This window comes from Sinocyclocheilus anshuiensis, unplaced genomic scaffold, assembly GCF_001515605.1.
Source record: "Sinocyclocheilus anshuiensis isolate Anshui unplaced genomic scaffold, SAMN03320099.WGS_v1.1 scaffold35, whole genome shotgun sequence".
Classification (NCBI taxonomy): domain Eukaryota; kingdom Metazoa; phylum Chordata; class Actinopteri; order Cypriniformes; family Cyprinidae; genus Sinocyclocheilus; species Sinocyclocheilus anshuiensis.
In genome coordinates, this window is record NW_015552558.1 from 1038367 (window position 1) to 1053281 (window position 14915).

General features: G+C 38.8%; 2 protein-coding genes across 3 annotated transcripts in view; one reads left to right on the forward strand and one right to left on the reverse strand.

Annotated features, from left to right (window-relative positions):
* Positions 1-1768: 1768 nt before the first annotated feature.
* Positions 1769-5738, forward strand: LOC107664647 (ferritin, lower subunit). 2 transcript variants are annotated; one of them, XM_016455264.1, is made up of 5 exons: positions 1769-1892; positions 2895-2995; positions 3328-3474; positions 4841-4966; positions 5081-5738. In XM_016455264.1, the coding sequence occupies exons 2-5, from the start codon at positions 2897-2899 to the stop codon at positions 5228-5230; spliced, it is 522 nt and encodes a 173-aa protein (XP_016310750.1). In that variant the 5' UTR covers positions 1769-1892; positions 2895-2896; the 3' UTR covers positions 5231-5738. The 2 variants fall into 2 exon arrangements, with proteins under 2 accessions (XP_016310750.1, XP_016310751.1); XM_016455265.1 differs by lacking the exon at positions 1769-1892 and adding an exon at positions 2523-2733.
* A 5561-nt stretch (positions 5739-11299) lies between these two features.
* The window catches only part of rpgrip1 (RPGR interacting protein 1), a 13937-nt gene continuing 10321 nt past the window's right edge, over positions 11300-14915 (reverse strand). Inside the window, exons 21-28 of the mRNA XM_016455312.1 lie at positions 14590-14765; positions 13770-14138; positions 13606-13666; positions 13416-13513; positions 12624-12813; positions 11940-12024; positions 11687-11814; positions 11300-11608 (exon numbers count right to left, since the gene is read on the reverse strand). Coding sequence (XP_016310798.1) covers positions 11376-11608; positions 11687-11814; positions 11940-12024; positions 12624-12813; positions 13416-13513; positions 13606-13666; positions 13770-14138; positions 14590-14765 — 1340 coding nt within the window. The 3' untranslated portion in view covers positions 11300-11375. The remainder of the gene's footprint in view (positions 11609-11686; positions 11815-11939; positions 12025-12623; positions 12814-13415; positions 13514-13605; positions 13667-13769; positions 14139-14589; positions 14766-14915) is intronic.

Genomic DNA, 14915 nt, shown 5'->3' on the forward strand with positions numbered 1-14915 from the left:
TAAAATATAAAACAAAACAAAATCATAATTGTGGCATAGTCCTCAATAAATTGTAACTATTCATTTCATAGCAGAATTTTATATATATATATATATATATAATTTAAATTACCACAAACTATATTTAGCTGTTATATTTTTTCCAACATTTTATGTTGGATGCTTGGATTTTATTAATTCAATGCTTTAACCAAAGTAACTTTTTAAGAGAAAAGAATCATTAACCTGTAGGGTTCATTGCATGTATTTAATTAAATTAATTTACGAAATGATTAAACTTTGTTTTTAAGTTAATTAAAAGTAAAAACAAAAACAAAAAATCTAACTGTAAATTAAGCTGTAACTAAACTTGTCAAACAATAAACATAAAAAACACTTAAAATAATATGGAATGTGCGTATATTTAATGTAAAAAATAATGTAAAAAAACAGCATTGCTGAACAATTGTTTTACTAGTTTTGAAAAAAAAAATTGTACACTTTTAGGCTACAAAACTGTCTCAGTTTTCTGGAAAACTGTTGTTGCTCATTATTATTTACTTACTTAAAGTTTTTTTGATTCTGTATTACAAGCAAAGCTATTGTATATATAAACACATTCAATAAACAGCAGGTTACTTCAAATTCATGCCATTTTTTTAAACAGATTTTACGCCAATCCATGACTGCATGTGTTTGACTCCGCAACTGTAGATGTCGCTGTGAGTAAAAGCAACGGGAAGATTTACTGCCGAGGAAACTTATAAAAAAAAAAAGGATTTATAAATCAATCCATTAAAGAAATTATTCATATTTACAGATGGATCAAAGCAGCCAGAGACAGGCCGTACTGGGGCTGCTTTTTCCATTTCGCATTATGAAGAGGAAACTTATTAAAAAAAAAAAGATTTATAAATCAATCCATTAAAGAAACTATTCATATTTACAGATGGATCAAAGCAGCCAGAGACAGGCGTACTGGGGCTGCTTTTTCCATTTCGCATTATGAAATAGCAGTTAAAAAAAGAACAGCAGATCATTTATCGGTGTACACAGTAGAGCTTTTAGCAATTTTATTGGCATTACAGTGGCTGGAAGGAAATAAACAGAACCAAAATGTAATCATAGCTTCTGACAGCTTATCTGCTCTAGTATTCAATATGGAAAAACATCATGTAGACAAGATATCAAATACCAGATATTCAACTTACTTTTAATACTGTATGATAAAGGGCTGGAAAGAACAATCCAATCCATTAAAGTGTTATCTCTCCAGCAGTAATCTGACGCTAAAGAATCCTTAAATATGGATGATCCAAGTATAAATATTGCACTCAGTAGAATAGAAAGGAAACTAAATGCATGCAATATTGTATGGCAGATATACTGGGACTAATGTCAAACAGGTAGGCATTATCACAAAGTACAAAGGAGTATAAAGAGAAGAAAAATCATTCATAACATAAGTAGAAGGGAACAAGTCATTTTAACACATATACGAACAGGACACTCAAATCTTAACCAAACACTATACATGATAGGGAAACATAATACTGGTCTATGTAATGTTTGTTTAACAGAGGAATCAGTGGAACACGTTATGATGGTATGTACAGCATATGAAAGAGAAAGGGATCGACTTAAAGATGAATTACAATCCTTAGGAGTTAAAGAATTTTCATTAAGTAGTATCCTGAATGATGGTCCAAATGCAGGAAAACAAATAAGTGCAATCATGAGATTTCTTACGAATTGTGGAATAATGAACATAATTTAAGATTTAGGTGAGAAATGGTACATTCTCTTCACACTCCATCACAGTAGGTGGCGGTATGCACCTATGAAGTTGGTTCGCAACCCGCCATAAAACCAAAAGAAGAAGAAGTAATCTGACGCGTGTCGTTGCTAGAGAGGTGAGCCTATGATTTACGTGTCCTGTTAAAGAGAATCTGCGAATATATAATGCAACAGTCATATAAACAATGTCGTCCGTGTATCGTTGTTCGTACGTGACGTTGCGTTTGATAAAAATTTTAGATAATTATTAGACAAGTTTTATTTAAAAAGTGGTTGTCTTGTGCTTCAGCATCTGCAGGAATGGCGTCAAACAAATATAAACTTACAGCATTATTGGGGTTTTTGTGTTGTCCCTCCTCGTATTGGACATTACTTGTTGAAGATCTTGTTGTGTACGAATGTAAATGTTCACAGATTTACACAGACCTTTAGACATTGCGTTGGTCTAAAATAGAATAGAAATAGGAAGTTCAGGAAAAATCCGATTCCTAAACTTTCTACTCAGATTCCTCTACTAAATATTTTAAACCAACGCAATTTTTTTAGGCAGTAAACTTGTAATAATATAATTAAAGCAGCAATGTTTTATATAATAAATTAATACAATGAAATTGTGGTTTAAATTGGCAGTGGCACAATAAACAAACGTTTAATTTTAATACAACATATGCTACTTTCCATGTCATTACAGGCTGAATCCAGTTCACAGCAGCATATGTATAGAAACAAAATACATTTATGCTATAAGGTTTATATTTATAAAATATATATTTTTTTATTTATCGAATCAGTATATCCCTGTTTTGAACCAAGAGCCATACTGCAAGGAGTGTTACATATCTTTAGTACTTTCCCCTGCCTTACGTCACATCTGATAAATCTTATCTGGTTAGACAGAATTCAGTGTCATACACTCACTCAGTATCAGCACTGAACAGTGAACACACACTTTACACGGTAAGACAGAGTTGTGCAACATGCATATATTGACATTTTCTTTTCATTTTGCTAGTACATGTAATGTTTGTCTTGAATCCGCCTCTGCTCAACTAACCTTTTTAAGTTTTCTATTTTATTTTGTATTATAGTTCATCTGTTTTGTGTGTTTTCCTTTTCAGAAATGTCTCTAGTCAAGCAGAATCTCCTCCCGAATAATGAGGCAAACATCAATAAACTGATCAACCTCAAACTGACGGCTTCATATGTGTATCTCTCCCTGGTCTGTTTACAAACATTGGCACCACATTTATGAAACGTTGTTTTTAGGTTTATTTACATTTGTGTATTTTTTTTTCTTATGAAATGCACAGAAATACACTTGAACATACATTTGTCAATGTCAGCAATTTAATGTTAAAAGTGCATCGTGCACATGTTCTAAATTATTTTTTTAGAAAATATAAATGAATATTAATGGAATATTTGAGTGTTTAGAATTGAATATTCTGTATGCACTGATGCTAAATTAAAATTGTTCATGTACAAATAATTGACCCCTGCATATCTGTTTAGACAGTAACACTAATACAGTCTCTCTGTGTCTCATTACAGGGAATGTATTTTGACCGAGATGATGTGGCTCTGCCCAACTTCTCAAAGTTTTTTCTAGAGCGTTCACTGAAGGAGAGGGATCAGGTGGAGCACCTGCTGGAGTATCAGAACACAAGAGGAGGACGAATCGTTCTCCAGACCATTGCGGTGAGTGGGTTTTAGAAGAAAGGTTCACCTAAAAATATGAATTGTCATTTTTCCTTCACCCTCTTGCCGTTCTATACCCGTATGACTTTTGTGTAGCACAAAAGGATAAAATGCAAGTTTATGCTGAAGACAAAGCACCATAAAATATCAGAAAAATAATACATATAACAGTCTACTGAAGCTGCAGCTGTAGCTTTGAGAGATTTCTTATACAAAAGTAAATCGTACACTGAAACCCTGTGTTTCCACACTAGCATACTTTAATGCATACTAGCATTAGCATACTTTTAAAAAGAATCCTTTTTACAGAAATAATATACTTTCAAAACTACGTATATATTTAAGAACTGAATGTAATGTTTGTTAAGTTAGTTGAAAGTGAGTGGAATTTACTGTTGTAAATCTATCACTGTCCTAATTACAGTTGATAGCTGTAGCCATCTTATTACAAGTCAATATACTTTCAAAATGAATTTAAAAACAAAAAAAAAATATATATATATATATATATTTTTTTTTTAAATGTATATAATTAATATTTTATATTATAAAACGGATAGTTCCGGTCCTTGATTCTGATTGGTTGAGCCACGTTCGAAGCTGTTGTAAATTACTCTACAAACATACACCTTTGTTTACTTTGTGTGTTGCTCGGCAAGCACTTTGTTGCAACCACAACTTTTTCTGAGGAACTACATTGTTTGGTGGAAGAATACATTATCATTACACTTTATTTGCTCTGTTTTATTTTGTGAAACCTAACTACGTATATGGAATAACCGTTTTATAACCGCAATAAGCCCCGTGAAGCTGTGGTTTACAGTGAATTTATAACAGCTAAGGAGGTTTTAGGCACTCTGCTTCGTTTCGTGCCTAACAACGCCCCTTAGCTGGTATAAATTCACTGTAAAGCACGGCTTCTTGGGGCTTATTGCTTTAATTTAACATTTACAATGTTAACTTTGTATTGTTGAAAAGTACACTACAGTTAAAATGATAAAGAAGTAGTTTATATGTACTTTTAGTATATTAGCACATCAAAATCGTTACTCTTGTTTAAAGCATGACACGTTGATTAAAACAAAGGTTTAAAATGTACTTTAAAGAAATACTATTCATTTGACAATATTAAGTTTGAAGAAACATAAGTTTACTGTAACTGTAAGTTTGCATTCATGGTCTTATTTCTTTCTCTTTTTTTGTGCAAATGTACAGTAATAAAAAAGTACTTTCAAGTTTTAAGTGCATTACAAGTGAACGTTCAATACAATTAAGCACACTTGTTTTTCACAAGGCTGGTGTCATTGCCATCAAATCTAGAAGCTTATAAAAATCCATTTTTATCTGTCTCCCTATCACTTATCAGAAGCCCAGTCGTGATGATTGGAAAGGAGGTATGGATGCTATCACTTTTTCTCTGGACCATCAGAAATCTCTTAACCGATCCCTGCTGGAGATCCATAAAGCAGCTGGAGAAAACTCTGACCCTCATGTGAGTAGCATAAAAGTGTATCTCCTTTCTCATTTGTTTTGTGTGTTTTCCAATATAATTGCATATTATTTTTAAATAACAGTGAAAATTGTTTTCCCCATCATACTGTTCCAGCTGTGTGATTTCCTAGAGAGCAACTTCTTTACTGACAGTCATGACACCATTAAGACGCTGGGTGACTACGCTGGCAGCCTGAGTCGCCTCGTCTCTGCTGACCCGCATGGCAAAATGGGAGAGTACCTGTTTGACAAGCACACTCTCTGATCCGCTCAGATCTGAGTTCTGTTGCCAACATTCCGTTAAACAATATGTGCATTGGTGAAGGAGTTTAAGGATTTTTGCACAACCGTTTCATTTCATTGTTTTCACCTTTCAAAAGGCATTTTGGTAAGAACCACCCAGTGTTTTGATACCACAATTTGAAGTACTTTTAATCTATTTAAAAGTGGGACTATACTATGAAATGTGCTAGTCCAAACATGGTACCTCGAGTTCAAGCCTTGACTACCGCGTGTCTGTTTACAGAATTGTATAGGTGCTAGTGTAAAGCCATATCTTACCAAAGACCAGCCTATAGGCTCCTGTAGGTTCTTCAGGAGAGGTTTAGTACAGTGTACCAGTGAAAAGGAGTGTTTATATGTACGTATTGTACTCCAGAAACTTTAGTTGCTGTGAATTGTTATACCTCAAATATGGTGCTTAATGTCAATATGGCAACAACAATAAATCAAGCATTCCACACAAAAAAAGATTGTTCTCTTTTTTTGCAGGTTTTCTTGTACCTTTAATGTAGCCTCTTTACAGTATTATTTTTATAAATCTTGCAGCTCACTTGTAAAGTTACCTTTGTATAAGTTCCTTTGAAGTATGAAGTCAGTTAAGCTGGTATTAATTTTATGAAAACATGATTTGCAGTAATTACGTTATTAACTTTACACATTTTCTGTACTAATATAGTATTTTTGTATTAGATTATATTACACTGAATTATGCGCCTAGATAAACCTGCTCTTTAAAGTGCTGACAGTGAGAAAAACTGCTCTTCTTGCTTATTTGACACTGCACACATCCTTACACATGAACACAGCAGTTGTTTTAACTGACGCTAGAGGCAGTTATGAATTGGGCAGCTATAATATGTCAGCCACAGAGATAAGAGCTTTGAAACTGCTGACTCATTATGTGTGTTTGGATATGAAAAAGTATCCAGTGGTGTACTTGTGCTTGAATGTTTTCTGTGTGGTTTATGTTCTCAAAACCACTGAACTGCACTGAATGCCTTGCAAACAACTTATTTCTATGACTAATAGATACACAGACTTAACTGAAAAAGTAAAATTGTAAAATACTAGTTTTATATAAAATGCATTTGTATAGTACTGGTTAACCAGGTACAACAACTAAGGGATCTAAAATACATTTGTTTTGTCATAGTACAGTAGATATAGAATGAGACACAAAGCAAAATGGAAAACACAACTTATTTTTATTGAGGGGGCCAAAAAAAAAGCACATTGATGATTGAATTGTACAAATAAACGTTCCTCAAAAGCCTGATTTATCATGTTTGATACTCATTATTTTTTTATCAGATTTTTCTATTAAAAAAAAAAAAAGATGTATAATCAAGTAAACCTAAGCTGCTTCAGTCCAGTAAACGCTCATCTTGAAATGTAACTAGCAATATAAAAGTTATTCTTACATTTACTTACATTCAGTAAAGATTTGACAGCAAAAAGACACATATCAACATGAAGGGAGATGGTTTTACAATTATTCTAAAAGGCCTTTTACATGCTTAAAAAGTATAAACCATCAATCAGATGACAGAAGGCATGTAGAAGATTATACAACAGGTTTTTCAAAGTTTTGATCATGTTGATAATTTAGAGGCCCAAAAATTTATTATAAAACGTGACTACATGCATTTTTGTAAAATGCCAAAACCTTTTACTACAATTTACTGCAGATTTCAGATGAAATGTCCACCGAAAATATGTTTTAATAGTTCCAAATAATAGTCCATTCATTTGTCTTTCATGTTGCATGTACAGAGATCTTATTTTGCCCAGGCTGTTGTTTTCAAGAGAACAGAAGCACTTTATTTACCAACTCTTAAACAGATGGGGCAATCAAAACCTCAAGAGGATGCAAAAGAGGCTGGTGGAAGATAATGAATGCAGCATGGCCTTGTCATTGGTATGAGGTTCCTCTTTAGAGGAAGTTTCTTGATGTCACCAAAGGGATACGGGAAATTACATCATATTGGTTGGTTATTGAGCACATGCTGGACTCGATCCAATCATAATGTTCAGAGCAAGTCTAAAAGCTTGAAACATGCATGTGCTATAAACAAAAACAACCAGAGTTGTTTATTATTCAAGATGATTCACAAGTGAAACAGCTGGAACCCAATCCACAGGATTTCAAATAAACTATATCAATTCAACAAGCATATATCTAATTCTCAGTTTTTTTAATTGAAATTTTTGTTCCAACATCTGCTCCAAACTTCAAAATTACAGTACAGCAGAATGGAAGAAAAAAATATTAATAATAATAATTATTCAATATTTGTGCCAGTCACTTGTTCTCCAGTGACTTTTATCCTGCACCACCAAAACATCACGTTTTGATTAAATTATTGTGGCTGTACACTCATTTCCTTCTGCATTTTTTATGTTGTTGTACTGACTGTGGTTAAGAGACTTAAAATATCGTCTCGGTTACGTACGTAAACCTCATTCCCTGATGGAGGGAACGGAGACGTTATGTCGTGACGACATAGGGGGTTTACTTGAGAGCCCCAATCCGCTCTGACTTTCAGAGAAAACGCCAATTAATTTTGGCTAGTGGATTTTGCATAACTGAGTCACTCCCCGTGCATACGGGTATAAATAGGCGACAGGAGCATCCACTCCTTCAGGTTTTACGCTGAGGAGCCGAGAATGTGTCCCTGGCAACCAGCGATGGTTCGAGGTTGTGGCATGGGGACATAATGTCTCTGTTCCCTCCATCAGGGAACGAGGGTAACGCACGTAACTGAGATGTTCCCTATCTGTCGGTCACTATGAGTTATGTCGTGACGACATAGGGGATCCATGAAAAGCGCCACAACCTGAACCCCGTCACAACCCTGTAGCGCTGCAAATGTTGACAAGCAGCCGCGTGTCAGACAAATGCTACGCAGGGTCGTAACCTTCCCAACGCCCCAGCGCAAATTCGCTGACCTTGGCGCCCGCAGGGACCAAAAGGTGAGTACATCGCTGCTGGAGATAGCCAAGCCACTGTTCCTATGACAGAAAAAAAAATTCTTAAGAGAAGGGATTTAGACCTTTGTGAAAGGTGCTTCACGCCTTTCCTGTTTGTTGTTTACAGCGTGGCAGTAACGAAGGGGAAGCGAGCCCTCCGGAGAAGGGCGCTACGGAGACGACATCCTGCCCGTGGGGAGGTATCATGTGGAGACACTGATATGGACTGACCCAGGCCTGAGGCAGTACTACATATGGAATGGTCTCTGAGGCAGGTCCTACGTGGGAGTAGGGAGGAACGGCTGCCAGCAGAGACTGACAGAGTGGTCTGTGAAAGGAACGACACAGGTTCACCGAGAGGGAAAACTTACTGTGGAAGAATACACATATGGGATCGCCTGCAGGGAATCAAGCCATATGGACACCTAGCCCATTAAAGGGGCTGACCAGAAACCTGGGCAAGCTAACACCGATACTTTAGTGACGTGACATGTGGCCAAGTATGGTGACCCATACTAGGAATTAGTGCTCTGCTTTTATCCCATCCTAAGTGCACACACACAGCAGTGAACACACACACACTGTGAACACACACCCGGAGCAGTGGGCAGCCATTTATGCTGCGGCGCCCGGGGAGCAGTTGGGGGTTCGGTGCCTTGCTCAAGGGCACTTCAGTCATGGTATTGAAGGTGGAGAGAGTGCTGTACATTCACTCCCCCCACCTACAATCCCTGCCGGTACGAGACTCGAACCCTCAACCTCTAACCATTAGGCCACGACTTCCCACTGGGACTTCATACTGGGCCTGGCGTCAGACTGCTCCGCCCAGTCTGACTGCCGGGGTGCTGGAGGATACTCAACCAAGGTTCGCCGACCAGGGAACTTACTGGAGGAGGAAAAGGCGCTCGCATCCCTGGGTGAGGGGGAATGGTGCAGCAAGTCTGACGCGAGCCGGCTCTTCCCGCCGCTTATCTGTTACCCACACGGGAAGAAACCGGCTCAATGTGGAGACTGTAAAATCTCGTGAAGGTGTTCGGTGTCACCCAGCCCGCAGCTCTACAGATGTCTGCCAGAGAGGCACCGTGCGTCAGCACATAGGAGGAGGCAACACTCCGTGTGGAGTGAGCCCTCACCCTCAGGGGGCACGGCTCACCTTGGGAATGGTAGGCCAAGGTTCCCTTTCTGCTGACCTCCGTAGCAGACACAGAGCTGCTCAGAGCTTCTAAAGCTCTGGTTGCGGTCCACGTATATGTGCAACGCTCTTACGGGACACAGCAACGCCAAGGCTGGATCTGCCTCCTCCAAGGGCAGTGCTTGCAGGTTCGCCACCTGATCACGAAAGGTCGTGGTGGGAACCTTGGTCACGTATCCAGGCCGGGGTCTCAGGACAATGTGAGAGTAGGCCGGCCCGAACACAAGGCACTCTTAAGAGATCGTGCTTTCCCAGGAACCGGCCGTCCACTGCACCGTGATGTGCTGCGATAGGAGCCATATACTCTTTCATAGTGGAGGGTGACAGCCTACGCTCCAACCTTTCTTGCAGGAAAGAAAGCACTACTCCAATCATGCATCTTCGGGGGTCTTCTCGGCAAGAAGAACACCAGTTCATGAACAGACTCCACTTCAGAGCATAGGCTTGCCTCGTCGAGGGAGCTCTAGCCTGAGTGATCGTTTTTACCACCGCCCGTGGCAGATCACTTAAGTCTGCCGCAGATCCCAGGAGGGCACCAGGGGTGGCCTAGGAGGATTCAACCTTCTGGCACCCCTCAGGAACCTGACGAAGAGATCGTGCTTTCCCAGGAACCGGCCGTCCACTGCACCGTGATGTGCTGCGATAGGAGCCATATACTCTTTCATAGTGGAGGGTGACAGCCTACGCTCCAACCTTTCTTGCAGGAAAGAAAGCACTACTCCAATCATGCATCTTCGGGGGTCTTCTCGGCAAGAAGAACACCAGTTCATGAACAGACTCCACTTCAGAGCATAGGCTTGCCTCGTCGAGGGAGCTCTAGCCTGAGTGATCGAGTTTACCACCGCCGGTGGCAGATCACTTCAGTCTGCCGCGTCCCATCCAAGAGCCACACATAGAGGTCCCAGAGATCTGGACACGGTGCGCAATTCCTGAATCAACCCTGGATCGGAACTACCCTCGTGCATTTGTTTGAGTGCCTTGACTTGGTGGACCTGCAGGATAGCCATAGCATGCAGGGCAGAGGCAGCCTGGCCTGCAGCACCGTAAACTTTGGCCGCGAGAGCGCCCATCAGCTTACAGGCTTTGGACGGGAGACGCGGACGATTCCTCCAAGTGGTGGCATTTTGCGGGCACAGGTGCACCACAGCTGCTCTTTCCACCTGGGGAATATCTACGTACTCCCTAGCCACCCCGCCATCGAGGGTAGTGAGGACGGAGAAGGGAGATGAGAGGCTTCTGGCCGAAAAAGGGGCCGTCCACGACTTCGTCAGCTCCTCATGCACCTCAGGGAAAAAAGGCACCAATCATCCAGCCGCGAGGGCTCGGGACTGGGCGGTGTGTTCACCTCCAGCCCGATACTCACGGCTGCCCGGGAAAGCATGGCCGTCAACTCCGGGTCCAATTCAGCGGTGGCGACAACACCCGAGGGGGGCAGCCCCGCCGAATCTTCATCCTCGGAGGACGATAGCCCATCATGCCAACCAGGAACAGCTGCTTTCTTCCCGTCAGATCAGAAAGGCTTTGTGGAGAAGAAGTCATTCACCCACTCGGCTCCGAAGCAAAAATCTGAATGAGTGGATGCACCTGTCGCCTATTTATACCCGTATGCATGGGGAGTGGCTCAGGTATGCAAAATCCACAAGCCAAAATTCCTTGCCATTTTCTCCTAAAGTCAGAGTGGATTGGTGCTCTCAAGTAAACCCCCTAAGTCATCACGACATAACTCGTAGTGACGGACAGATACGGAACTCTGTTTTTGTACTAATAATTTTATATTAAAACATTTTGCAACTGAAACCACATCCATGTTTTGTATAATTTAAACACGACAATGTCAAAGATTTTGTTGAGTTAAGAATGAGGTTATAATGTTGCAAGGGCGACATTTTTATGTTGTAGAGTTAAAAAAATGTTATGTTCCTTAAAAAACTGGCCTGATTTGAACATAACTTCAGGCTGTAGATTTTCAGTAAAAATCACTGTCTTCATCAACTTCAAAATCAAGCACATGCAACTCGTTGTTTTCTTGTATCCCACTTTCTTCCTCCTCCTCCTCATTCTCTGTGCTGTTTCTGGGTTCTCCTCTCTCCCTTTTCACAATCTGATGATATTCCTGATAGATTCCAGTCAGAGCCTGTGCAGCCTCTACAGATACTTTCAGTTTTCCCACCACATCCTGTTCTTCATCCACACTAACAACTGAAAGACAGAAAAACCACAGTCATGCATTTATTTCAAGTTTAAATGTAATCTCTTTTTATAATGACTGAATCTTACCATCGATTTGTTCTTCAATAAAATCATTTCCAGTCAGCAGAAGTTCTCGTAAATCCAAGTAGGCATAGCCGACATCTTCACATTCTTCTTGCTCGTTCATGGGCTCACTGACTACTGTGAACTTTAACCTAGATGATTAGAGGGGGGAAAAACATAGAGGTTAGAAAATCTTTATCAATTTTTAATTTTATTGCCATGTGAAACGGTCATTATTTTTATATCTATCATTATCTCTCATTTTCTCTCTGTTTACCTGCCCTGGTTGGGGTCTGAACCTTCCAGCATGGTGTAGAGGTAATGTCTCAGGGGAGCTGCTTCCATGCTATCCACATGGATAACTATTGATGATAATAACATGTAAAAGAACATGAACCTTTTTTTACATTAATACCAAGTTAATATGTTAAATTGTTAAATGCCATGATGCCTTTGTGAAAAAGAAGTGTGCTTAATTTTAAAATATGTACACTTCAAATCTTACAAGAAAATTTTAATAAAGCTGTACTTGCAGGTAATATATTAACTAAATAAAAGGCCACTTTTATTAAAGTAATAAAGTAAGTACACTTTCATGACTGTGTTTCTTAACACACTTACGTACTTTTTTTTTTTAAAGTGCCCTTTGTAATAATGTTGAATTAAATGTTTTACTTTAAAGTACATTTAAAAAAAGAAGTGCACTTATTTTGAATATTTAACATACCAAAGATAAATGTAAAGTACTTTATTATTATTTATGATAACTGTAGTGTGTTGTCCAATACTGCATTTAAAGTTAATATATTTTAAATAAACTAAATTGGAAAACATAATTGATTTTTAATATACAGCTAATGCAAGTTAAATGTACGTTTGGGCCAATGTGGGTGGGTCTCCACAGAGTGATGTTAAAGGACATGTAAGACACACAAGGATAATTTCACTTTTGTGACCTTACCTCGTGTAAAGTTATAATGTATTTCCTCCCCGTCTGTTGGTTTACGCAGGGACATGGGCGTTTCTGTTGTCTCCATGGGAATACCTAGAAGGCGGTACTCTACATAAACCTGATGCACTGATTGGTCAAGTGCAACACTGGAAGAGCGGTTAAAAGAAAGTGACAGGATTTCCACTCTGAGTCTGTCTCCCTGTGAGACACAAAGACAAATGTATGATTTTATAATATAGAGCTGACTCTTTACATCTAAGACCAGAAACATATTCTATGCAAGTACATGAATGCCAGCTGGATTTCACAGAATGTTCCAAAATGTTTTAAAAAGCAATTAATAGTGCAATGCAAGTAAGTGTTGCATTCTTTGAGTTGCCACAAGGGGCACTTTAGACGATTTACATTATTATAATAACGATAAAAGTGATCCTCCAGATTATATCTAACTATATTGTATTATAGTGTTCAGTCATTTAAATGACAATGTTGAGAAATATATGGTATGGCTTTCATTTCAGTTAGTAAAATGTTTTTATTTCAAGCAGATTACTGTAACATGATGTCGTTCCTTATTGTAGTTGAAAATGACTTGAGGTAAAGATTTTTGTTGAAAATTACTAAAAAGGTTTTAGTCATATCACCTGACTCTTAGTAGATTAAACAGGCGGCTGCTAGAAAAATAACACATAATGCTTGAATCCCCTATTGAGAAAGCCAGAGGCGATTTGTTTTTTAATGTTTGACATTCTATTTTATGTAACATGTCTGTTGTCTGTTAGTCAACTGTATGATCATCACCTTTTTATGTGGTTTTGGTGGGTGAGGAATTATGATGACATCACTTCCATTTGAATCTCTTGATTCATCAGACTGAAGGGCATCGGTGTCATTTTGAGCTATTTTCGATATGAGAGGTAAAAAGAAGCTTTAACTCACTGTTTTGTAATTTGTGTAATGAATAAGTGACTTCTGAGGAAAAAAACCTCACTTCTGTCTTCAGTTTCGTCTTCCTGATCTTCATATTCCAGTTCCTCCTCCATTTTAATTTGCTTTGGGAAAAAAAAAACATATTGAAGACTCTTTTAAACTGACTGATTTAAATATTCAGTCGACACTACGTATTCTTGTTGCATTTCCTTCTCAGTTCCTTACCTGTGTCGAGTCGCTTCGATAGCTCCTTTGGCTGCGAGGGGTGCTCGGCACTGAGGCCGATGGTCTGAAGTCCATAACTCGATTGGATTTATGCGACTTAATAGACATGGCAGGACTCAGGTAAGGTGCCGTTGTGGGTTTCAATTTGTCCTGAACGTGCAACGCTGCAGTGCGGTGTTGCTTCCGTCTAACCGACCTTGAAGGTTGAGCCAAACTAGATGGAGGTTTCTGATGATAAGACGTGGGTTCAGTGACCTGAATGGATGGTGATGGAAGTGTGATTGAACCTCTTTGAGGGCTTCTAATGGGTGTGGATGGGTGAGTGTGAGTGGTCTTGGCTCCGTGTTCTGGTGGAGGCCGAAGCTGAGACTGAAATTAAGTTGAAAGACTGCGATTATATATTTTCTGGATTATTAGACGTGTAGATTCAATTTTGTAACTATGCTCCATCTCTCACTTCTAAAGGTTTCTTAATACTGTAAAACTGAAAATACTGAAAATGGATGCCCAATTCTTCCACAATTAAATATAGTGAGCTAAAATGGTAGATGCAATTATGTACATCTAAAATATATTCAAAATATTATCAAATGCAAATGGCAAAGATGATCCAAATAGCTGAAACAGTTGAGATGAAATGTTATAAAAGGTCAGTTATTAGTTAACAACATTGATAATGACTCATTTAACAATTAGATTTTCATTTAATATTATATTTGTATGTAATATTAATTGATATAATTCATTTAAAAATGTAACATGAAATGTGGAAGTGTGAATGAAATACCATGGCAAGTTATTGTCATTCACAGACACTCACCCTGGGCTTTGCAATGGGTCTCTGTGAAACCTCAGCACTGGGCACCATTCTCTCTTTCTCTACTCCTTCTCTTTGTCTTGAGGGTGCCTCGGGTGACTGGAAAGGGTACTTCCACCTGAGAGTGGCCCTCACCATTCCTCTTGGACTGCCAGCAGGGTCTCTAAGCACATAATCACCTGACAGCAGGGAACAAAGTAAACATTACTCACCACAGTTAGCCTTTGTCTTTGTGCATATTGGTTATGGTTCTAAATTTTAGCTCAAGGATTTTGATTCCTAGTGAGAGAAAAACATTTTGCTACTTTGTTTCTCTTGGCTAAATCTCG